Source organism: Simochromis diagramma, unplaced genomic scaffold (assembly GCF_900408965.1).
Source record: "Simochromis diagramma unplaced genomic scaffold, fSimDia1.1 OVJJ01000107.1, whole genome shotgun sequence".
Classification (NCBI taxonomy): domain Eukaryota; kingdom Metazoa; phylum Chordata; class Actinopteri; order Cichliformes; family Cichlidae; genus Simochromis; species Simochromis diagramma.
In genome coordinates, this window is record NW_024387209.1 from 5862932 (window position 1) to 5888632 (window position 25701).

Consider the following 25701-nt stretch of genomic DNA (forward strand, 5'->3'; position numbering starts at 1 on the left):
ACTAGTTTGTCAAATCCTATTCTCGTCTGGCGACTTACTGAATTCTAAATTCTCACAAGTGCCTCTGATCAATAGAGCCCAGGGCTGTTCATTTTGGCCTCACAGCTGTGGACGTGTTACTGACTAAATTTGGGAGGTTTTTGTTTTCCAGGTGGAAATTTCAGAAAATAGCCGAGGGCTTAAGGGATTAAGGCAAAGGCCTTAACAATCGACAAAAAACACCTTTATAACCCTGCCTCTGCCAGCTTGAGCCCACACATCAACAGAACCATTACAACCTCAGACTTTGCCACCTAACAGCTCACACACACACAGAAAGAAAACATGGATACCTGTGTAGATTTACAACATATTAAAATCCTGCATGTTTTTTCTATTCAAAACACAAGCTGTCAAATAACAAAAGCAAGAAACTATTTGATTACTATTATGGCTGAAACTAATTATGGTTATGTAAGTCCAGAAAACTTGAAGAATAATGCCAAGTAAGCTGAGATGTGTAGTTCTTATGTTACAATACCTCTAAAACAAGACCAGTATGATGGTTGTACTGCATATTGCTTCCACTGCACCACTGCGCTGAAAATCACCCCAGATGGGACTCGAACCCACAATCCCTGGCTTAGGAGGCCAGTGCCTTATCCATTAGGCCACTGGGGCTGCACAAAGGGACCCCAAACATGCTGCATAATGTTCAGTGTACAGCTGATCCATCGTGACCTTCAGCAGAATGGAGAACATGTCTATTCGGCTCCTGAGCTTTGCTCTGAGCTCCACTTTGTTTGGATGTTGTTTCTGTTGTTTGTGGAGACTCATGAAACCACACAAGGACCAAAGAGTAACTAAGATCTGGATCACTGGCTCTAGTTACATTAAGTCTTTAAAGAGTCTTGCTGAATTTCTGTTATGAAGACTTAAGACAGCTCTGAAGGTAAAAGGGCTCCCAACCCTTTACTAGCAAGGTGTACCTAATAAAATGTTTGGTGAGTGTAGATTCAGTCTGAAAGGTAACAAACGTAACCAATGCATTTTCACAGTATACACCCAGTTTTTTCATTTTACACAATTCTTGTATAAATCTAAAAAAATACAGCCACAAACCTTTCTAAATATGACCACGCACACATACACACGAGAGCACAACTACACAACTAACTGTGCGATGCTATCGTGTCAATATGGATCAAAAACTCAGAGGAATGTTTTCAGCACCTTGTTGAATCTATTGTTCTGAAGGCAAATAGGGGGTCCAACCCAGTACTAGCAAGTTATACCTAATAAAGTGGCTGGTAAGGTTATATACAAAGTCTTAAATCTATTGTCAGTCAAGCACACAACTGTTTAAGACTGGAAAAGAAGCTGTGATATTAATCGAGTGATGTAGAAAGGGTTTGATTTTGTGCAGTGTGAAGCTAAACCAACCTAAGACTTGTAAAAACAGTTTGTGCCTCAACGAAAAAGCACTAGCGGCGATTTCATTCTGGTAGGATACAGATTCGCCAGTTTAAGTAAACTAAATAAACCTTTTTTTTTTTTTAGATCTTTTTGAGATCTTCTGTGATGAACAACACTTTCATCTTCTGTTCATATCGCTGCACGCTGCTGCGGGATGCCGACTTTAGTGTTATTGAAGGATTATTATGACAAACCCACTTTGAATAAATCTGTGTGACGCTTAGTATAAAAGGCACAAATGTGTCCAGAACAATCTATATCACATCCACTGCTGTGAGAGGTGAAACTGTTCAATTACCGAAGCAGGAAAACCTCAGACACGCTCAGCAGTGGGTAGAGCTTCCTTTGCACACCACTGGGCCATCGACTCCTCTCTGAGTTTGGTTCAACATCTCGGAGCTAATTCACCGTACACTCAGAGTGTGAGTGTGCTTCAGCAGACACAGTTCACTGCAACAGTCTGCTGATCAAACTCCCTTCAGTGGGAAGTAAGGCAGGCGAGCAAATCAAAGCATGCGTGTCGGTGTTTGTGTGCTGAGGATGCACTGAAGAGAGTTAAAGGGACAGACGCAAAGACACACATCGACAAACCGAACCTGCTGAAAGCCAAGGCGATGGCTTTCCACACAAAGGCTTTCACTGGGTCACGCTGAGACTGAACACGAATTCAAGGCTAAAATTTCCAGCCTCTCAGATCGACCTCGGACATATGCCACGAAATAAAAACCCAAGACATTATTACCAGGAGTATTATCCAGTCACTTTAAGCAAACAGACACCAAAAACAGACAAAAAAAATGCAAAGACAAAGGCCAAGACTGAAAAAACAATAAGGTGGGATTATTTCCGAGTAAATTAAGTATCTGTAAAAACTTAAATGTTTTTGTACAGTTACTTTTTCCTGTTGTGTGCTAGTTTTTTGTAGAGCAGGCGCTTAGTGATTTAATCAGTAAACCAAATCAATCCAAGTCGTGTCAACTGATTTGACATTTGAGTCTTTCTTCAAGCTAAAAATGCCCAAAATGTTCTCAAATTGATCATTTTCGGCTCATCCTTCTCTTGCATGGTAGTAAATGTTTTGAGACTTATCGTTTCCTGGTGTTTTAAAGACAAAAGAGTCTGTTCTTATGCAGAAAACTCTAAGCTGCATTCTTTTTGCATGTTTATTTCTCTTGCAAAACAGACTTCAAACTCACAGAGAATAAATAAAAATCAACTTTTAGACCCAAAATAAAATCAAGATTATTGTTTGGTGGGGAAAAGAATGCAGAGCGTCCATGAAACACATCCAGAAACAAATACAAAATTACTTAAATGAGATAAAAGAGCAACAACAAATTACTCCAAAGATAGTAAACAACAGATAACAGATAAGACAACAAAGATAACATCTCTGCGAGCCAATGACACAAAATAAGGTGTAACACAGAAATACAAAATGAGAAACAGTTTTACCACAAATATGTGCAAAACTACCATAAGTAGGTCAGAAATTAGTAAAATGGGGCATAAACAAGTGCAAATACAAAATTTGGTACACGAATGTAAACAACGATGACCACAGATATGCAAAATTACCACAAAGAGGCTCGGGATATCAGATTCAGATGTTTTAGGAGAGACGAGATGCTATAGGTGGCTTTTACTTTGAAAAGACTTCAGTTCTACAGCATTATGGCCCACCCTACACTGCGCCTGATTGGGGCGCGTTTAGGCCGATGACTCATGAGAAATGATAACTGGTTGGTTTAGACAGGAGGAGTGAATGAATCAGAGGCACAGCAGGACAGGAGCCATCGAGTAAGTAACTTCCTCCCTTGTGCTGTTTTCATTTTAAATGAAGCCATAATTCTCTACTTTTGTTATTTCATCTTACATGTTTCTACAGACATAGTCACTCCTGCAAAAGAGCAAAGCGTAACGGCAAAAACGTTATCTGTACCACACTAATTTCTAAACCCTGGTTACATCCATGTGCAAAACAGACCGACCGAAGGAGGCACAAAGCTCCTCAAAGATCCAAAACAACCGAAAAACTAGCAACAAATGTGCACAATTTGATTCCAAGTGACACACAAAACACTGAAAATGAGCAAAAGAAAGACAAAAAAACCCACGAACCTACTAAAACAGGAGCTACAATGACAATCAAACACAAAGAGACGACAAATTAGACACAAGGCTTCATAAATGCCAAGCTACCACAAACACGTGACAGTAATGAGAATAAAGATGAACAAAAAGCAAAATAAAATGACCCGATGACGACACTAAATGAGACAAACAACATTTAAACTAGAAAACACCACGATCTACCACAATGATGAAAAACAAGCAAATGGAGACAGGATTTAGACACAACTAGCACACAGAGAGTCAAAATGTGACACATTTACTGAGTAAATTAAGAAATAATAAGTTGAGCAGGAAGAAATACAAAAATGCAAAAACGAGACACAAAGGATTTAAAATAAACAGTAAGAGCACAGGCAGAAACTCCCACAAAAAGATGAGAAACAAAAATCAAAAGAGATGACAATGAAGAGATAAAGAACAAGACACACAACATTTAAACTCAAAAACCTGCCAGATCTACCACAACAAGACTGAAAATAATGAAAAAAATAGATGCAAAAACTGAGACACAAAACCACCAAAATGAGACAAAAAGGGAATCAAACACAAGAAGTAAGAAAGAAGATGAACAGGAAGACATTTAAAATAAGAAACTGTAAGAGCACAAAAAGACTCAAAGCAACAACAACAAAAAAGACACAAAATCACCAAAACATGAAAAAGATGACAATGAAGAGACACAAAACGAAACACAAACACTGAGAATGAACACAAATGGGAATATTTTATTCTGCTGTACATGTTTGTATACCACTTATATACTTATTAATAGTCAATATATACTGTATATGTAGCAACGAGTTATCCATTCCTAATCTATTCCAACATCTTTGCACCACTCAACCATAAATATGCTGTACCTGTTATTATTGTCTGTGTCATGTGATGAATACACAACAATTATGCGCAGACTGAGCAGATTAACACACGAAAGAATCTAAAAAACTAACAAACAAACAACCAAAAACGAAACAATTTGATCAGAAAGACGCAAAAACAAACCCGAGGAAACTTAAAGAACTGCGAAGCCAAAGCATCTACAAAACAGGACTCAAAGTCACCAGTGTCGCCACAAACGGAGCTCCCGGCCTGTTTTTCCCACAAACGCGCCCTGAATTATTTACATGATCATGGACAACCTGTTGGAGTTACACCGCGAACATTGCATCCCTGTCAGCCGGCTCTGATGGCTCGCTGTGCCGCTGCAGCCGTGCCTGAGCTCCGCGGATTCAGGCTGAAGTTGGAAAAGTGTGAAATTACTGAGAGAAAGGAGGAAAAGGAAAGCTCCTTGAAGGAAAAGATAAACTTCTACAGATTTGATTCTTACAAGTAAAAATTAAATAATTTCATTAAAATTTGATTTAAAATAAAGCGTGGGGTCCCTGTCCACTGTAGCTATCGCGCAGACCACACGCGCCTGAACGTTATCTAATTATAGCTAGAAATAAATAAAAAAATCAATTAAAAATAAAGATGTCTGTCTGTGTCGCTGTGTGGTTTTAGCGAGTCATCCCACCTCATCCTGCTGAGACTCTTTGGGCTTCTTCTTGCTGGCGGCCGTCATCGTCTCGGAGTCTCGGTCTGTCTCTGCCCGGTAATAACATCACAAACCTGCCGCGCGACGATTTTAGCTGCGCGAGCCACAAAGCTGCTAACAATCAACGCGAGGTTCCGGCAACAGCTTCAAAATAAAAGTCCTTCCACAGGAAACACCTTTTTCGTCAATAACTGTCGCTATTTTTTTTGTGTTAAATTCATTTTTTATTTTTCTTCTTAATTTTGCTTGTTTAATTCATTTTTGCTTTACATGCTAAAAGCTTTATGTGAACATTTCTAATAATTATTTAACTAATTAATAACAATCATTAAACAATAGCAATTACTGAAACTATTAATTAATGTATATTAATAGTTTAAAAACACCACAAATATTAAAATGATTTTTTTTTAAAACTGAAACTGGCACTGAAACTAATAAAAACTAAACAGAGCCTAACATAAATAAACTTAAGATGAATAAATAGAAAGGCAACTAAAACAAACAAATCTGTGCTCTAAAATGACAGAAACTAAAGTGAACTGAAGATAAATAATAAGAATTACTTATATAGCATAAAGACTTTTGTAAATGAAGAGTGTACTGCTACTCATATGCTGGACCAAGCCAAAATTTATATTACTCTGACTCTGAGTTGTTTCATTTTGTTTTATGTTTTTTGGGACATATACCAGTGTGGAAATAAGAGTATGTGGAGAGATACTGAGTGAAGAGAATAAATCCAAAACACAGTTTGAAGAGTATTCAGATTCAGTGCACGGTGATAAAGTTTTTTTTTTCCAAAAACATTTATAAAATATTAAAATAATAATGCAAACATCAAGTGTCAGTTTAAGCAGAGCTGTCCATGGTGCTGAAATCCACAATAGCTGAGACTTTAGCTTAAAATAGGCAGCAGCAAGCTTTAACTGTAATCCTTTTTCCTGTCACTGCTCATTAGAAACAAAGATAATTTTATTATTTATAATATTTATTTTCTTTTTCTTTTTCTTTTAGGCCTTCAGTCAGGACACCACATTTACAAGAAAGCTCAAGTTTATTTTTATTTTTTTTACTGTAAACACAAAAAGATGATGTTTGCTTTTACCAGCTCATGCTTATTCATATTCAGCTACATTAACTACTTTATTTGAATTCATGGTTTTGTTAATGACAAAAAGAAAAAGGTAATCAGATTATGCAAACAGGTGCAAGCCGACAACACACACCTACAGGATTATCATAAAAGGGAAGTCATACTGTAGCCTGTAGTAACAGGTAAATGTGAATGACAACCAATCACATCACACATGAAGACATCCTGTAAAGTCCAGCTTGCTACATAAGCTCTCAGCACAAAATTTAAATCTCAAGGTTGAGGAAGTTTTTTTTTATGCATGCGATTCATCAGGGTAGCAGAATACTTTACACTGTGGGCAAAGGGAACATCTGTGTGGCTGTACTTTACTGCAAGCTCTTGTCATGATATGATACAGAAACAGACCTTAACTCCAAAATCTCAACTTTTTTACTGGAAAAAAAAAACAAGACAGGAATGGAGTCAAAGATGCAGAAGAAACATACTCAACACAGGAACCAAGGACTAGAAACAAAGATAAGCCAGGATATAATATTAAAATTAAAAGAACTAACAGCCTGGAACTTGATCATAAATCATGAACCAACAGAACTCAGAACTCTTCAAGAAAACTGCCAAGCTTACCTCCACCCCACTAGCCAACAACTGAGTGAACAGTTGGGCATAGAGCCCCATGTATTCATGAGAGTCCATCCCCATGAAGTCCAGAAAGTGTTAGTTAATGTGTATCTAGAAGTTTTGTGTAATAATCATCCTCCTTCACTAACACAGATAATATGGGTGACAACTTCCTTGGAACAGACAACGCCTTTCCCCCCAAATAAACCTGTATATTATGTTGAATATTGACCTGAAGTCACGTTGTAAGTCAAGTTAAACACAGCCCATCAGTTTCGCTATGAAATGATCCCCTTTAAGCTCTCCACAGGAGTTTATCTCTCACTCAGTCTGGCTGCACATTTAAACCTGATAACTGCAGCCATACTTATAGTAATATTCCCATAGAGGCTTACAGTGTAGCACTTTGTGGTATTTTTACCTGCGATGATGTCATGCCACTATTCCTACAGTATCACTTCAGGGACTAAGAGGCCTTCTGCAATATCTAGTGTTTCAGCATCCCTCAGAAATACATTACGGGATTATAGCTCAGCGTGTCATCGGAGAACAAATCGGACCAACGCTTCATCTGAAATCCCCTCAGACGAGAGCAAGACGAGACAATCGAGGAGATTGGTAGCCAGCTGGCCCTTCACCACTGCCAAATGTCTGAATGCAAACAGATAGGTGTCAGAGAGAAAGCCCTGAAGACACAACCCACACTCACTCACGCAATCGGTGGCCCCCCATCCCATCTACAGAGTAATGAGTACAGCTGGAGGAGGAAATGGGAAAAAAATGAAGATGGAGGAGCCGACGATGAGAGGCAAACCAGCCTGAAGGTGTCTCTCTGCCCTAATGTGTGTGTGTGTGTGTGTGTACGTCTAAGGACAGGAAGAAGACACAGATCAGTTTCCAACTTCCATATGTGGGGGTTAAAAAGGCTTAGATCAGGAGGCCTGGCCAGTAAGTCTTCCATGCATTCAATAAGTGCTTCCAAGGCTCCTCTAACCATGTTTTTATTAAACAGCTTCTATAAAGACAAAATATTATGGAGCTAACATGGAACCATGAATACCATCATACACTAACCAAAGCAGTTTTGCAGAAAACTCGCCTTTAATCTGTTATAGGCACCTTTAACTCTGTGACAGTGTTACAGCTCATAAACCCGCTGACCACAAAAATGCAGCTTCAAATAGTCAGAGAGTCTAGGGTTCTGGGTGTCATCATACATCCAGATCAGACTGGATTTATGAAAACACGCTCTTCCTCAGATGACATTCGAAAGCTACTCCTTTTGATATAGTTGAGCCAGTCTAAAGATAGCAGCTTTCTCCTCCAGAGAAGGCTTTTGACAAAGTTGAATGGAGCTTTTTTTTTCAACCTTGTTGCGGTTCGGGTTTGGTCCACACTTTCTAAACTGGGTTAAAGTGCTATACAAAGAACCAAAGGTGGCGGTAATATCAAATGGTATGGTTTCATCCTTCTTTAGTTTGTCACGTGGAGCTCGTCAGCACTGTTCTTTAAGCCCCCTTTTGTTCTTAATTTTTATAGAAACATTGGCAGTGAGTATCAGATCAAACAAGGAGATTAAAGGCGTCATAGGTGGGCAGCAGGAACACAAACTCCTCCTCTATGCTGATGATATTCTTGCCATTATAACAGACCCACTCTTATCAGTGCCGCATTTAATGGACACCACAAAGGCGTTCTCTGAGCTGTCAGGTTATACTATTAACTGGGGAAAGTCTGAAGTAATGCCACTATCCCACTATGCTATCCATACATGGTAGAAAAATTCAATTTTAAATCGGTACCTAGAGGGATGAAGTATCTCGGGATTAGACTAAACCAAGATATGGAGGACCTACCCAAACTTAATTTTGACCCAGTCCTTCTAAAAATAAAAACAAATATAGAAAAATGGGGCTAATTAAAAATCTCATTGTGGGGCAAAATAAATATTGTAAAAATGATTATAGCTCCCCAATTTAACTATGCAGTAATGATGTTACCAATTGCGATACTGCCCAGTCTCTTTAAACAGTGTGAAAACTTAATTAAGCAGTTTCTGTGGGATGGGAAAATGGCAAGAATCAAGCTAAGTAAATTATATGCTCCTAGAGAGAAGGATGGATTAAGTTTACCTGATCCAAGATTATATTCAGTCTCGTTCGAGATGGCAAAATTGGTTAATTACTGGGGAAAAAATCCAGCCGGAAAGGAATGGCTAAGTATAGAGTCTGAGATTTATACTCCTTTCGATCCAAAAGGTATGCTGTCTCAAAGCTGCACTTCAGTGAACCCAATTTTGCTTCACTCTAGCCAGGTTTGGCTCAATATACATAGAATTCTTAAAATATCACCTCATGTGCAGTTTTACTGATCTCTTTGGAACAATCCAGCTATTCGTATAGGGGAAAAAAATGTTTTGGAAACTGTGGCAGTCTCATGGCATAAATGTTATTAGTGACTTATTTGAAGATGGGGAATTTATGTCCTATGGAGACCTTGTTCAAACATACAAATTGGAAGGGAAGGAAAATTTCTGGAGAAATTTGCAAATTAGACACTGTGTGACATCGAAGTTCAGAAGGGGACATGAAAACCTTGTTCTAAATTTTATAAATATGCCTCAGGAGCACCACACAGCATCATGTTTTTATAGGTTGGTAAATGATAACAGAAGTGGGGAATGTTCGAACATTAAAACTTTGTGGCAGAAAGATTTAAAATGCACCAATTCCAAACGAAAAATGGATGGGCATTTTGGCAGAAAATGGGATTTATGTTAAGGAGGCGAGGAGCAAATGCATACAATATAAAATTCTGCGTAGATATTATCATACTCCAGCAAGATTACACTGTATGAAGCTTATGCCTGACTATCTCTGTTGGAAATGTAAAATTGAGGCGGGGACTTTCCTACATTGTTTTTGGGAATGTTCCCTTATAGCTCCTTTTTGGAAGAAAGTCGTCACACTTTTAAAAGGTTGTTCAGGATTAGAAGTGCCCTTAACTCCTGAATTGTGTTTGGTAGGAATCCATTCTCATATTCCAAGTATTCATAATGATATTTTTACGGTTGTTATGGTTGGACTGGTACCTGCATCGAGGATTATCCTTAGGCACTGGAAGACTACAGTACATCCTGACCTGAAAGACTGGATCAGAGCAATGGCAGAGACTGCTTCCTATGACTCCATGCTGAATAAACTTAAAAACGATACAGAAGATAAAGATGAACATTGGGACTACTTATGGAGCTATCTGAAGCAAACAGGAAATCATGACCATATTATCATAATCTGAAGGATTATTAACTGTGACCACCGGTCCAAATGTTACTTTACCGTCATTTTTATTTGCCCATTTCTGTGTTTCTTCTCTTGGAACCCACTGTTAGTTAGTTTCTCTTTTCTTTCTTTTAGACTTGTAAGGGCAGGGGTGCACACCAGCAGTTTTCTTGTGTGTGTGTGTGTGTGTGTGTGTATGTGTGTGTGTGTGTGTGTGTGTGCGTGTGTGTGTGTGTGTGTGTGTGTGTGTGTGTGTGTTTTTCCCTCCCTCTTATACAGGTTTAAGTATATGCTGCAAAATCAATAAAAACTTAAATGTCAAAGAGTCTAGAAATGTTGCTTTTGATGTGCGGTCCAGTGGTTCGAAAAGTCAGATCATATCAAGGATTAAGGGAGCTTTGATTGTCATTCACAGAAAACATGGGAGAACAAGATCCACTTACTTAGTTCTCAGTGCTAATAATGATTAAAATAAGTAATGACCTAATTAAAATAACAATAAATGTAATATAAAATAAATAAATAACATACCGTATTTTCGCAACTATAAGGCGCACATAAAAGCCTTAGATTTTCTTTAAAAAGTGCGGCGCGCCCTATAGTGCAGTGCGCCCTGTGTGTTGTAAGGTGGACGTAGTAGAGAACACCATGAGAACGCTAAAGGGTGAAGTGTGGGCGTTGATTGTATATACCGGACAATCGCACATACCTGTATAAAAGGACAGGTATGTGCATTATGTGGAACATCGTTGTTTTAACAACCCTGAAAATGGCAAAGAGACACGCTTACTGAAGCACAGTTTAAACTCAAGGCCATCAGCTACGCGGAGGAACATGGAAATCGAGCAGCCGTGAGAGAATTTAAGATTAACGAATCGATGGTTCGCAAATGGAGGAAGCTGGAAAACAAGCTCTGACAGGTCAAGAAGACGCAGCTGAGTTTCCGCGGACATAAGGCGAGGTGGCCCGAGTTGGAGGAAAGACTCGAGCGGTGGATCATCGAGCAAAGAACGAGTGGGAGAAGCATTTCGACGGTCACCATTCGACTAAAAGCGGTTTCGCTAGCAGAAGAAATGAAAATTGAACATTTCCGAGGAGGTCCGTCTTGGTGCTTTCGTTTCATGAAACGGTGCCATTTTTCCATCCGGACCAGGACTACGGTAGCGCAGCAACTTCCAGTGGATTATAATGAAAAGCTGGCCATCTTCCGCTCCTACTGCAGCAAACACATCGCCGACAAACACATCCAGCCCAGCCACATCACTAACATGGACGAGGTGCCGCTCACTTTCGACATCCCGGTGAGTCACACTGTGGAGAAGAATGGGACCAGCACGGTAGCGATACGCACAACGGGGCACGAAAAGTCTTCTTTCACTGTTGTGCTTGGCTGCCATGCTAATGGACAGAAACTGCCGCTTATGGTGATTTTTAAGAGAAAGACTTTGCCTAAAGAGAAGTTTCCAGCAGGAATCATCATTAAGGCAAATGAAAAGGGCTGGATGGATGAGGAAATGATGAAAGAGTGGCTGAGGGAGGTGTATGTAAGGAGACCAGGTGGTTTTTTCCACACATCACCATCGCTGTTGATCTGTGACTCTATGCGTGCCCATCTCACAGCCGATGTGAAAAAACAAGTGAAACAAATGAACTGTGAGCTTGCTGTCATTCCGGGAGGCCTGACAAAGGAACTCCAGCCGCTGGACATCGGTGTGAACCGCCCGTTCAAAGTAAGGCTGCGAGCGGCGTGGGAGCGATGGATGACCGATGGGGACCACAGTTTCACTAAGAGTGGAAGGCAGCGCCGGGCGAGTTACGCCACAATTTGCGAATGGATTGTAGATGCTTGGGCTAACATGTCTGCTGGCACTGTTGTTCGAGCTTTCGCAAAAGCCGGCATCATTTCCGAGGAGCCGCACGGCACGGAAAGTGACTCTGACGGTGAAGAAAGTGAACCTGGCATGTTTGATGGAGATTTAGCGCAGCTGTTCAATTCAGACACAGAGGATGAGGACTTTGATGGGTTTGATTGATGACAATTACCGGTAATAAAAATGTGAGTACCAAACTCAGTTTTGCTCCCGCTTCATTTTTAAATACGCATACTTGTATGCTGATGATGATGACAATTACCGGTAATAAAAATGTAAGTACCAAACTCAGTTTTGCTCCCGCTTCATTTTTAAATACGCATACTTGTATGCTGATGATGATGACAATTACCGGTAATAAAAATGTAAGTACCAAACTCAGTTTTGCTCCCTCTTCGGTTATGATACAATTACCGGTAATAAAAATGTGAGTACCAAACTCAGTTTTGCTCCCGCTTCATTTTTAAACACGCATACTTGTATGTGCCCTATAATCAGGTGCGCCTTATGTGTGTGTTAAATACAGTAATGGCACACATAACTGAGACTGCGCCTTTTAGTACGGTGCGTCTTATGGTCGTGAAAATACGGTAATCACTATTTTTTGGTCTGGTGGAACTGACTGTGGTGGCCCACAAGTGCAAAAATGAAGTAAATAAACACATCATCAAATAATTAATTACATGTGTCATTATTGATTAAAATGGGAATTAATTAAATATCGATTCATATACTCTAATACAATTACTACATTATTCATTTCTAATATTAATTAATTAATGAAACAATAAATTCATTTTGGCACTTGTGGCCCTCCATACTTGCTCTCCAGTTTGAGAAGAGTGTAGGAAACAATCCCATCCCACGTGCAGGGTGTGTTTCACCCCCCTCCCCTGAAATCAGTAAACTCTGACGATTTCTATCTTTTTCTTCTAACACTAAGCTGTTGCTCTCAAATTGGTTGCCTTCAGTTTACCAACTTTATAGGAATTTCCAGTTTGAAAAATTCTGAAATGAGGAAAAAAAAATCAGTGAAATGTTGCAGTGCAGATTGGCCTGCAAACAAATAGAGAACAGGGTGCAACAACTGCAACCAGCACTACTCAAGGTGCAACTTGGAATCCTATCCAAGATGGCGGCGCGCACGGGTGCAGCGGCTCTTAGCGCTCCAGTTTGGTGCTCGTTTTTACTTTTAATGTGGATATTTTTGAATGTTTGCAACGCCGCCATCTCTTACAGTCGCCAGAACCTAATTGACCTAGGTTTTAAATATAGTTTGTCTGTTTCTGGCGACTATCAGCGAACACACAACATCCTGGAGGAGATAGCGGGACCGCCAGGGTCACTGTGGATGGTCTGCCCGCCCAGCAAGCGTAGAAGGCAACGGAGGGAAAGAAAGCAGAAGAGGGGATGCCGGTCGGGCTCAGACGCTAGGCTACGCAAACATCCACACCGGCCAGCACTTCCGAGCCTTTTCCTATCGAACGCCAGATCCATCACCCACAAATTGGACGAATTGGAGCTACAGATAGCCACCACGAGCTTTGCACGTAACTGCAGCATTATTCTTATTACGGAGACGTGGCTCCACCTGCTGATTCCCGACGCTGCAGTCAAGTTAGCAGGCCGCACACTACACCGGCATGACAGAAACGGCAACTCAGGTAAAAGCAGAGGAGGGGGGCTATGTGTTTACGTGCATAACGAGTGGTGTTGTAACAGCAGGATCATTCACACACACTGTTCTCCTGATTTGGAGGTTCTGGCAGTCTCGTGCAGACCTTTTTTACATCCCGAGGGAGTTTACAGTAGTTATTGTGATAGCTGTTTATATACCGCCGGATGCTAACGTTGGCACGGCTCTCAGCCTCTTGCTCAACACCATAAACAATCAACAGCTTGCCCACCCCGATGGGGTTTTTATTGTCGCCGGCGACTTTAACAAAGCATGCCTAAAGACTGTGCTTCCTAAATTTGTCCAGTTTGTGGACTTTGCTACGAGAGGAGAACACACTTTGGACCATGTCTATTCAAACATCAGGCATGCTTTCAGAGCGACACCCCTCCCCCACCTGGCTGGATCTGACCACCTCTGCATGTCCCTCACCTCCACCTACACCCCCCTGCTGAGAAAAACAAAGCCCCAGACAAAGACAATAAAAACCTGGCCTGAAGGAGCCCTCTCTCAACTGCAGGACTGCTTCTCAACAACTGTATGGGATTTATGCTCCAGCCACAACCTCCAGGAGTACACGGACACTGTACTCTCGTACATCAGGAACTGTGTTGAAAATGTCACCGTCAACAAAAGGGTCAGGGTGTTTCCAAATCAAAAACCCTGGATGAATAGCGAAGTGCAATCCCTCCTAAAAAGCCGCAACACTGCCTTCAAGTCAGGGGACAGGGCTGCGTATAGGGCGGCCAGGGCAGACCTGAGTAGAGGCATCAGGAAAGCTAAGGCTGCCTATAGGAGGAGGATTGAAGATCACTTTGCTGACAACGACCCCAGAAAAATGTGGCAGGGGATCAATCACATTACCAACTACAGAAGCAATAACCAGGCGACATCTAGGACTGATGCCTCGCTGGCTGAGGATCTAAACCGTTTCTTCGCCCGCTTTGAGACGACCAGGCCCTCAGCTGCCACACCACTTCCACCCGCCCCCAGCACTGGCACACTAACACTCAGGGAGCATCAAGTGAGGTGTGTTCTAAGGTCAGTGAATCCCAGGAAGGCGGCAGGTCCTGATGGAATACATGGAAAGGTTCTCAGAGCATGTGCTGACGAACTGACCGGAGTCTTCACTAAAATCTTCAACCTTTCCTTGTCATCAAACACGGTTCCGCCCTGCCTCAAAACCTCCACCATCATCCCCATCGCCAAGAAGACAGCTGTGGCCAGCCCAAATGACTACAGGCCTGTTGCACTTACGCCTGTAGTGATGAAGTGCTTTGAGAGACTGGTCTGTCAGCACATCAGGGCCGGTCTGCCTCCCACTCTGGACCCCCACCATTTTGCCTACAGGACAAATCAATCCACCGAGGACGCTATCACCATAGCGCTCCACACTGCGCTGAGTCACCTGGAGCACCGAGGAAGCTATGTGAGAATGCTCTTTCTGGACTTCAGCTCAGCATTCAAACATATCATCCCGGAGATCCTGGTCCAGAAACTGTCTCACCTGGGACTCTCCACCCCCATCTGCCTCTGGATCAAGGACTTCCTGACAAATAGACCACAGTCTGTCAGACTCGGCCCCCACCGGTCCAGCACCATCACACTCAGCACCGGGTCTCCACAAGGATGTGTTTTGAGTCCCCTCCTGTTTACGCTCTACACATCCGACTGCTCCCCTACCCATCTCTCAAACACCATCATAAAGTTCTCGGATGACACCACAGTGGTTGGACTCATCTCAAGGGGGGATGAGTCGGACTACAGAGATGAGGTCAACAGACTGACTGAGTGGTGTTCAGTTAACAACGTCCAACTTAACACCACGAAAACTAAAGAACTTATCTTGGACTTCAGGAAGGGCAGAGCAGACCCGGCCCCACTTTACATTCATGGGAACTGTGTGGAGAGGGTACGCTCCATGAGGTTTTTGGGCGTGCAGATCTCTGATGACCTCTCCTGGACTGCAAATACCACGGCGGTGGTAAAAAAAGGCCCAGCAGCGTCTCCACTTTCTGAGAGTGCTCAGGAGGAACAACCTGGAGGGGAGGCTGCTGGTGACATTTTACAGAGCCACCATAGAGAGCATCCTAACGTACGGCATAACATCATGGTATGCAGGGTGCTCAACTGCGGACAGGAAAGTACTGCAGAGGGTCATCAACACAGCCCAGAAGATCACTGGCTGCTCTCTGCCCAGCCTGGAGGTCACTGCAAACTCTCGGTACCTCAGCAGAGCTGGCAATATCATCAAGGACCACTCTCACCCCAGCAATCAACTGTTTGAACTATTACCGTCAGGCCGACGGTACAGGTCACATAAAACCAGGACAAACAGATTCAGGGATAGCTTCTTTCCCAGAGCTATCACCGTAGTAAATAAGCACAAAAACAATTGAACCTGCTTAGCTATACCATACTGTCACTGCCATTATATCATGCTGCTATTCATACTGTCATTATATTAATGCTGCTATCCTGTATATATCGTACTTACTATTGTTTGAGTACTTGCGATTGTTTTATTGTACTTTTTATATTTTACATTTATATTTATTATTGAATCTTGCACCAAGGGAGTGGCACTCCAATTTCGTTGTACTCTGTACAATGACAATAAAGGCTATTCTATTCTATTCTATTCTATTCTATTCTAACTTTTACTTTGAAGGTGAGTGTGCTCCATTTCAGGTTTGTCGCACTTTTCAGTTTCACTGCAGCTCGGTTGATAGTTGGCCAGTGTTCGCAGACCAGTGTTGCGCAGACAAGTCAGTGTTTCCCGTGCAAACTACACTGTCCACATCCATGTCTGGAGTGGAGTAAGGCGGACTTTCTAATCTAAAGCTGCTCAGCTGGCTGTGCACAGTAGTTGGTCGTAGTGCTTTTTCCAACTACATTTGAAACTTTCACATAATGTTGTAACTGTGTGTAACAGAAACCTCTGTGACCCACAAGCTCAGGTTTCAGATGCTTTTCTATGAGCTCATGTCAGTTTTGCTATAGATAAATAGATCATTACTCTAGTCCAATCATCTTCTTCCTGTCTTCTTTGAGCCAATCAGCCTCCACTCTGCGCAGTTTAGCTCTCAGAGCTCTTCCATCATTCCCCTTTTCAGACTCTCATTTGTGCAACCCACGTCCTCCCCATCTCCACCTCACAGACACCTCAGTCAGAGCTCCATCCAAGCCTCAGTCTTCATCTTCAACACCACTAGTGTCTAGTCAACACCACTAGTGTCTAGTCTCTCTAGTGTCTAGTCTCTCTCTCTCTCATATATATATATATATATATATATATATATATATATATATATATATATATATATATATATATATATATGTACATATATATATATATATATATGTAGCTTAGCCACCATTAACTGAAATAAAAGCAGAGCTTAAAATAGGTCTGCACGTGTAGTATAAAGGCCCAGAAGCTTTAATATGAAGCCAAATGGCCAGATGACAAAGCAGTTTTACCCTCCCGGTATGCAGCTTGATGATTGATTTGCTCGTCATGAAATATTTCGGCTGGGTCTCCGCTCTGATTCACCAGCTTGCTCCTCTTTATTTGGAAGTGTGCGACAACATCAAATGTGTCAGCTGATGGACGCAGATTCAGACACATCGGGGTCAATTTGTAGTCAGCTTTTGATAACCTCTATGGCAACACAGGTTCTCACAAACAGCATTACAAAGTTGAATTTTTTTTTTTTTTTTGTCCTGTTAAATCTTTAACTCTTATCTTGAAAGTATTTCAGGTTTAATTAGTGGACAGCTTTTGTACCAGATGTCTTTACTAGAGATGGCACGATACCACTTTTTTATGTCCGATACCGAGATCATAAATTTGGCTATCTGCCGATACCGATATGAATCCGATATAGTGTGTTTTTAATCAATAAAACTGTTTTTTTAATATCTTGCTGCTTTTTGTATAAGTTCATACTCAAGTTAAAAAACCAAAAAAACACTAAAGCTATTCTGTTATACCTGTATGCAAAAAATACACTGCACCCAAAATATTTCATAGTTCAGCAAAACTGATGAACCTAATAAACTTAAACCTGCTCCATCCTCCCTATTCTGGTATTTTAAAGAGTAAGCAACCTAACTAATAGGGTTGCAAACTCCCAGCAAAAAAAAAAAAAGGGAACCACCCCCCCACCCTCCACCTCATGATGCTTAATCTACGTAATCAACTTTAATTTGATGCAGTGTGGAAAAAAAAATGCACAGAAATAAATTATTTTTGAAGAAATGAATAATTAAATAGATTCAACATCTTTCTTCGACAGAACTGCAGACTGCACAGATGGTACCTTCCCAAAGGAAAAAGTACTATAGCTTACAAGGGTATATTAGACTTAATAGTTACTAGTTATTACTGGTTAGTTACCAGTAATGGACTTCTATACATTTTACTAAACTTTGGCTAAACTTTGCTAGATCCGCCCCTGCACAGTTACCAGCCGTCAGCTGCATAGAAAAGGATCCTGGTGTAGAAAGTAATATTAAATAAATTCTAACAACAGCTTATCAAGCTTAAACGTGCTGCTGTTGTTCAGCCGCTGGTTTCCTCTTTCTGGCTCGAAGTGGGCGATAAACAAACAAGCAAGCGAGACGGACTCGAGACAGAAAAGCCGATCAGCTGATCATTGATCAGTTTCATGACTGAATTAGCAGCAGGAGAGGGAGGGAGAGAGAGGCAGTCGCTCCATATATCGGTTGTTAAGCTTAACGCAAAAATGCTTTATAAACATTCAGAGATGAACTTACACACTTGCTTTACTTCTCTCTGGGATCACTTCCTCGGCGATGAAATGCCAGATTGCTAGCGAGGCTACAAATACATGCAGCCGCTCTATCACGTGATGCACACTGCTCCGACGTGCTACGGTTATGAGGAGAGTTACGCCGTGTCGCAAGTTTTGTGAGGTGCTTTTTTGATATTTAATGGATCGGATTACATTTTTATTTCCCTCCGATATCCAATCCAGTAATTTACGTCAGTATCGGACCGATGCCGATATGTAATATCGTAACAGTCCATCTCTAGTCTTTATAACAGGATTCGCCCCTAAAGCCAAGCAGATGTGAGAGATTCACTTGTAGCAGGAGCTAAACCTTCATTTGTTAATTTGCATTTTCATAAAAGCTGCCATGGATATGGTAAGCATGCTCGTTGTTTTCAGTACATAACTCCATCTTTTCTCCGTCCTCATCCTTTCAGCTGCTTTCCACAGCCTAATGCATCTTTGAATAGAGATGTTCTTCAGAGTTCAGCTTCAAGGGCTACGGTAAAGTGAGTAACAATGATCAGACATGCAGTAACACGTGTGTGTGTGTGTGTGAATGAGCTTGATGTAATGAGCAGCGCTCGGATGAAAATGCAAAGAAAAAAGGCATGAGGTCACGAGCAGGGAGGAGGAGGGCAGCGGGCTGAAAAGGAGGAAGAAAAAAGAGAGAGCGAGGATGAAGAAGATGGAAGCTGTGGAGCACAGAAGACATGGTGGGTGGTGGGAGATGAAAGAAAAACGGCAGGGATGATCCTCAAAGCCTCGACTGGACTCTCTTGCCTCCTCTATTAAATATTTAAGAGGCGGGATCAGAGAGCACATGGAAATGATCTCGCTCTATCCCTCCCTCTCTGACCTCTGCTGGCGTTTCGGAAGTTCACTGATGTCCCTGAGGCAGAAATCCTCTCTACAGTGCACAGGAAGCTGGTTGGTGCTTCGGTGCCTCTATATGATGCATGCGTGCATCATGTGGATGCGTGTGCTTCTGCACAGTGCTCCTGTGTGCTGTGCACTGTAAACAGTTTTAACTGTCTTCAACGGCGTGAATTTATTATCATGTCTATCCTTGATTTTTGAGTGAGCCTCGCGGCCTCTTCTCTCTCACTTTTCTTCACCTTCTAACACCAATTTTACTTTGACTGGGCGTTAACTCATAATCCAAACCTTTAAAGTGCTGGGATTAACACCAAAAAGCCTGTTAACTTTGCGTTAATGGGTCACGAACCAAAGCAGTTCGGATTCCCTTCAAGGTTTTGCTCCAGCCATCTAATCAGGGACTGGTTAACACCTGGGACACCAGGTGTAATTAACCTGCTGCCAGGACGGAAACCTGCAGGGCTCCGAGTTTAATGTTTGGTGTTTTGATAAGGAAGTGGAGTGTTTAAAGCCAGGTTCCTGATAAGAGCAGGTTTAAAGTTTTGAAAGACTAAGGAGAAGTGCTTCTCTGGCTCTCTGTGGCATACACATGATGGTGGTTACTAAAAGACAGAAAATATCACTCTCGCCTCAAGTTATTATTCATTCAGAAAACTCAACTATTTAATTATAATGTAGTCTTGTCCTTCCCAAGCAGCAGCCTCCAGGGCTGAAAGATAAAACTAATGCAGAAGTACCAAAAACTGTAGTCTGAAGAGACTGTTGTCTCCTGTTAGCCACTGTCAACCGGTGTTAGCTGTCGTTAGCTGCTGTTGACCTCTGTTAGCTGCTGTTAGTTAGCATTAGTAAGCTATTATTTAAGTCGATCTGTTATTAATGTGCTCTGACACTTAGTGAATGACCTCTACTGTGAGAGTGATTTCTGAGCAATCTCTGAGCAGAAATACAACTAAACCCCTGAAACACTGCGAACCCAGCAGCTGACTCTAAAAATTAAGTTTGCTGGGTCTAACAAGCACCCTCGCATGTCAGGATATCCCTGCTGCCTGTGACGCTCCATGTTAATATTGTTTCAGTTCTTCCCTTTGTCATTTAAATACTCGACCATGTTATGTAAGAATATATGGGTCTTGTGTTCTAAACATAAGAGTCAAGACAAAGCTAAATTTTGCACTGCGCTCACAGCCGTGAGCCATCCACTTTTATCAGTTATGCACTGATAACTGCAATGCCAAAGTACTGCTAACAATCCAAGATGGCAAAACCTTTTTGACCAATACAAAGTCAACTGGGCTTCTCAGTCACTGGGTTTTAAGGAGACAGGAGCTAAAACTGAGCAGAACATACTGTATCTTTTTTCCACATGAAAGCAACCAAACCTATTCTAGTATGTCCCACAAATCAAATGACAAGCCTGCAAATAAGCATAACATGGACATTTTTGTATCAAATCAAAGTTCAAGCCTTATAATTTTAATTACAATTTTTTATGCTCACACTCATTTATGTCAGGAAAAAAAACAGTCGTAGTCCTCCCCAGGGAACCTATAAATGATTTTAATTTACTGGTTGGGATTCTTAGTTTTGACAGAGATCTTAAAAACTGAGGTTTAATGCTTTGAAACTTGAACATGCCCAGGCACAAAGGCAGTACACTGTCAGTGGGAGTGGAGTGCTGCTGGCAGATGAAAGCCATGTACCTGAAAAACATATTAGTCATGCCCATGATGATGCACATGGATATTTTAATCTACACACAGGGATTTCATAAGAACGCCACACCTCTTTGCTGCATAAATGAGAGAGTAAAATTTATAGAATAAATAACCTCAAATTTGTCGGTTTACTCAGCAGTTATGAAAAGCTTACGTGACTAAGAGTTATGTAAACGGGCCCTCAGAAATGTATTTGCATAATTTTACATTTATCTTAGTGACAGTTTGCCCTTAAGCGCACTGCAGCATTTAATTTAACACAGAACTGTTTGAAATGAAGTGTATTTCAATGAGTGTGTAACATTACCACTGTGATTGCTCAAAACATTTCAAACGGATAGTAAAATAAAGAGACACGGATATGTAAAAAACGAAAGACAAGTGCAAAACATAACAGAAATAGGTCAAGATTTCCTGAGCGACCCATTAACCAGCCCAAGGGTCTGCTGGGCTTCAGCCATGCAGCTGAGGATTTATGGCATAAATCCTCTGAAGAGACCCTTGAATCTTGACTGTAGATGTCTTTGTTACCAGCCATCAACAAAAGTGTTTGACTTGATTTTAGTAATTAAACAATACAATCTGCATAGAATGACCAAGGACTGACTCCTGTAACAACTCAGTTAATTATGTAGTTATGGTCAGGACAACCTGCTGAAGTCCAAACCGAGCATTGCACTGGCAGAAAAAGGTGATTACTTGACTTTGAATGCAGCCTGGTTGTGGAGGACAGGCTACAGCAGCAGGAGACCACAACTGGTGCCACTCCTGTCAGCTAAGAACAGCAAAATGAAGCTAAAACTCACACAAGCTTACAGTAGAAGATTGGGAAAAAGGTTGGTCTGATGAGTTTGTATTTCTGCTGCAACATTCAGATAGTAGAGTAATAATTTGGTGTTGAGGCCTGTAAAAACACTTTTCTTAGCTCTCATTGCTGACTGTAGCATTTGACTTAGTTCGTTAGATCATGTAAAAGGGTAAAGGTGAGGCTTTCAAACCTAAGAACACTGTGTCAGCTGTCAAGCATGGTGGTGGCAGCATCATGCTCTGGGGTTGTTTTGCTGTTAGTAGTACTGGTACATTGTAGAAAATGGATGGAAAAATAAAGGAGGAGGACTATTTCCAAATTCTTCAACTTCAACTTTGATCCTGTGAAGATTGGAGAAAAAAATGTAGTTTTGTAGTTTTATTTTCATTCTGAGGTCTTATATACAAGAATGTTCTTTCTTTTCCTTTTCATGTGATATTTGGAGACTAAGTTGTCCTAATTTTTGCTATGTTTCTTACCTTTATGTTAATCTGACCATTATTAGACACCATGAGACAAACCTGTAGTCTGAAATAACAGACCTGTAGCAGCTATTTTATAAGCTCATTGTATTCAAGCTTTCTCAATTTTCTCAATTTTTGCCTTGCCTTGTTAGGTTTTTGGCCTGATCTGAAGATATCAGATTATATTTGACTTTGGGAAATATGTTTTTTCTCTTTTACCTGTCGCCCTACATTTGCATTCGTCCACTTCAAAATCCATCTCAACAAAGTGTCTTTCAGCTGTGAGCAAAAGCAAGCTGAGGCAAGAGTTTCTTGTTTTTCCATTACTGAAGTCTGCACCATATAACCGCAACATCACATGTCACAGAATCATGCTCTGCAGCTCAGCCATCATTTACAACAACAGTCTGACACACTTTGAGTCCCAGAGGACGTGTTTCTGTTTCTCAGAGTCTCTGCTCTCCCTGGAGGCAGCAGACTCTCGTGGGGCTTCATGGTAAAGGACACGTCACTAGCTTCAGAGGAGGTCTGCCACCGCGCCGCGTTATGCAACTTATTACACACGACAGAGTTGATCTTATGTATGCATACACAGGCATCAATTGAAGAGATCTAGCTGTGAACTGCTGTCAGCTATATCTATATATTAAGAGCACACTGAGACCTCACCTCCACGAACCTGAGCTCTGGGTCCATCGTGTTGACGTTCTTCAGTTAAAAAGCTCAGATTTGAAGCAGGAAGCTAAGCAAAACTGGGCAAGGTTGTCCAAAATAATAAAAACAATCTCTGAAAAACAAAAGCAAAAAAAAAGAAAAAAGAAAGAGTATCTGCTTTGCAATACAACTGAGTAAAAAAATGAAGATCTCCTGCTCGTGCCAGCAACGTGTCTGTCTGGGGTTTCTCTTCAGAGTAAACAGACGTCTGGCATAGGCACACACACATGCACACAAAAACCCCTCTGTTCTGATTTTATCACTTAAAAAATGGTGTCATTCACAAGTGAAATCAGTCAACCCAGTTTCACTTGGCATCGTTAGTCTGATAATCTAATTCTGTTTCGGGGGGAATTCGCCCGGTGGAGGCCGGTGAGCTGAATTCACATAGCATAAATCAGTCTTTAGTTCAGGTTTATAAAAAGCTGCAAGGAGAAAAATAGAAAACACATCTTAACGTTAGGGTGCACTGATGGTCGTGCCTTTACGCTTAGATCTGCGGTTGTGAAGTTAGAAGTGGGGGGAATATTGATAGTACTGATATCAACGCTGGTATCGGTATTCGATCAATAGTAGCATGACAGGATCGATACTTTGTGTCTGTCCTTTAAGTTAAGTATCTAAACAACTGAATTGTGTTGAATAATATATTTTTTTAGGAAATAATGCTTAAATTTGAAAATTATTAAAGAGTCATCGCATAAATCATGACACACTGCTCTCCCTAAAAGTATTGGTATTGGTATCTGCAATGCTGGCCCTGTATTTACTTGGTATTATATCGATACAAGCATTTGGAGTATCACACAGAACCAGCTGATGTTCATTCAAGGAAAACCAATGTCTCTGAGCCTGCTGTGATCATCTTAATGTGTGAGGGCTCTCAGACAGTGCAACTGTTAGGTTTATATTGTTGGATTGTCATTTATGCTTAGAAACATATACTCATTTATGCTTAGAGGTATATAATCAATTGTATATTGATAGGATGTCTGATCCTTAGCAGTCTGCAAAGACTCTGTGTGCCTTCCAGAGTGTTCTGGCATATACACACACATCCTAAGGTCATGAGAGAGGTCGTACCTTCTCTTACTGATTTATGGTATATTTGTTTAGGTGGACCGCTGGGCTCCTAACACCAGCTTTGGGGAGTCGTTCACAGGGTCACATCTAGACACACACACACACACACACACACACACACACACACACACACACACACACACACACACACACACCTACACGTACACACAGACGGTACTCTTTGTTCACATGTATGCCTATGTAAGATGTCATATGTTAATGAACCTATGCATGTTCATGTAACCACAATAAAGAGCAGTGCTACCGGGGAGTTCTGTCAGTGCGCCCCAGGGTGGCTGTGGCTACAATGTAGCTTGCCATCACCAGTGTGTGAATGTGTGAATGGGTGGGTGACTGGATGTGTAAAGCGCTTTGGGGTCCTTAGGGACTAGTAAAGCGCTATACAAATACAGGCCATTTACCATTTTACCATTTAACTGAGAGTGACTGGGGTTCGAGTGTCAGGAGCAGCGCTAGTCACAGTTCTCTCCCTCGTGCACAAGATCACACAAAGAGTTCTGCCTGGTGTCCAATGCTTTTTGCCATTGTAGTAAAATAGTCTCTAAATGTTCCAGCAATAGGCCTGTGCTAGACAGACCTATCAGCAACTGCTGCCAAAGCCAACACCATCTAATATTTTAACGCTGAAAATTCAAATTTTTTGAAACAGGACTGTTAATGGGACTATTTTTTTTAATAAGCAAATTAAATACCAGTTTGCATAAATGTGTGTTTTAAATTCATATCATATTTGCGGGGAAAATCACAGTGGTGATGTAGAAATCTAAAAAAAAAAAAACCCTGTCAAATATGATACATTTGGGGTTAAAAGGAAATCATCCCTATCAAAATTTACTGCCATTGCTATGGGCCCCAACCCTCCAGCACCAGGCTGCCACAAACCTTCAATCTTCTTCTTCTTCTATCCAGCTTGCTGTGCCTTCTTTCCACCTCACCACCATGGGAAGCAGAGCTTTCAGTTGCTCTGCTCCCTGGCTGTGGAACTCTCTACCCCCAGATATAAGAAACGTTGGTTCTCTTCCCCAGTTTAAATCCCTACTCAAAACCCATCTGTTCAAATCTGCATATTCACTGTGAACTTATTGTTTGTTTATTTTATCTTGTGCTTTTGATTTTTTATTGTTCTTCATTGTCTTTGTTCTATTATGTGTTTTATTCTATTGTTAAGTGTCCTTGGCTGTCTTTATAGCCGCTCTTAAAACTTATTATTATTATTAAACCACCATCCTACTCTCTTTCACCCCTTTTCCAACAACACAGAGGTATCTCTCCTGTGTCTGTGTCAGTTACTTTGTGCTTGCAATTTTTTAGAAAAAATCCTTAAGACCACTTTGTTGTTATGATAGTAAATATTTCCAACTGTTTAAGAAAGAAAGCACTTTTTCTTGAGGTGCTCATTGGAAGGAATATAATAAATACAATAAAATACAACATCCTCCAGAATCTCCTTTCATATAAAATTAAAATGCCTTTATTGTCATGACATGGCTATATTTAACCTAAAACTCTGCACACAGCTCAAGACAAGAGGCCATAACATTCACCC

The 25701-nt window shown here is 41.1% G+C and overlaps 1 protein-coding gene, 1 long non-coding RNA gene and 1 other non-coding gene across 6 annotated transcripts in view; 1 reads left to right on the top strand and 2 right to left on the bottom strand.

Moving 5' to 3' along the window:
* The window catches only part of LOC120746085 (inactive dipeptidyl peptidase 10-like), a 126500-nt gene that overhangs the window by 75769 nt on the left and 25030 nt on the right, over positions 1-25701 (bottom strand). Inside the window, exon 1 of one of the 4 annotated variants that reach the window (XM_040051355.1) lies at positions 5108-5317. The exons of the other annotated variants lie outside the window; for them this stretch is intronic. Coding sequence (XP_039907289.1) covers positions 5108-5155 — 48 coding nt within the window. The 5' untranslated portion in view covers positions 5156-5317. Of the gene's footprint in view, positions 1-5107; positions 5318-25701 lie in introns of those variants that run through there. 4 annotated transcript variants of the gene reach the window in all.
* trnar-ccu lies at positions 588-660 on the bottom strand. Its single transcript has one exon. It is a non-coding gene; the product is annotated as a tRNA-Arg (tRNA).
* Positions 10317-24281, top strand: LOC120746090. The gene is made up of 3 exons (XR_005698774.1): positions 10317-10330; positions 15582-15584; positions 24039-24281. It is a non-coding gene; the product is annotated as an uncharacterized LOC120746090 (long non-coding RNA).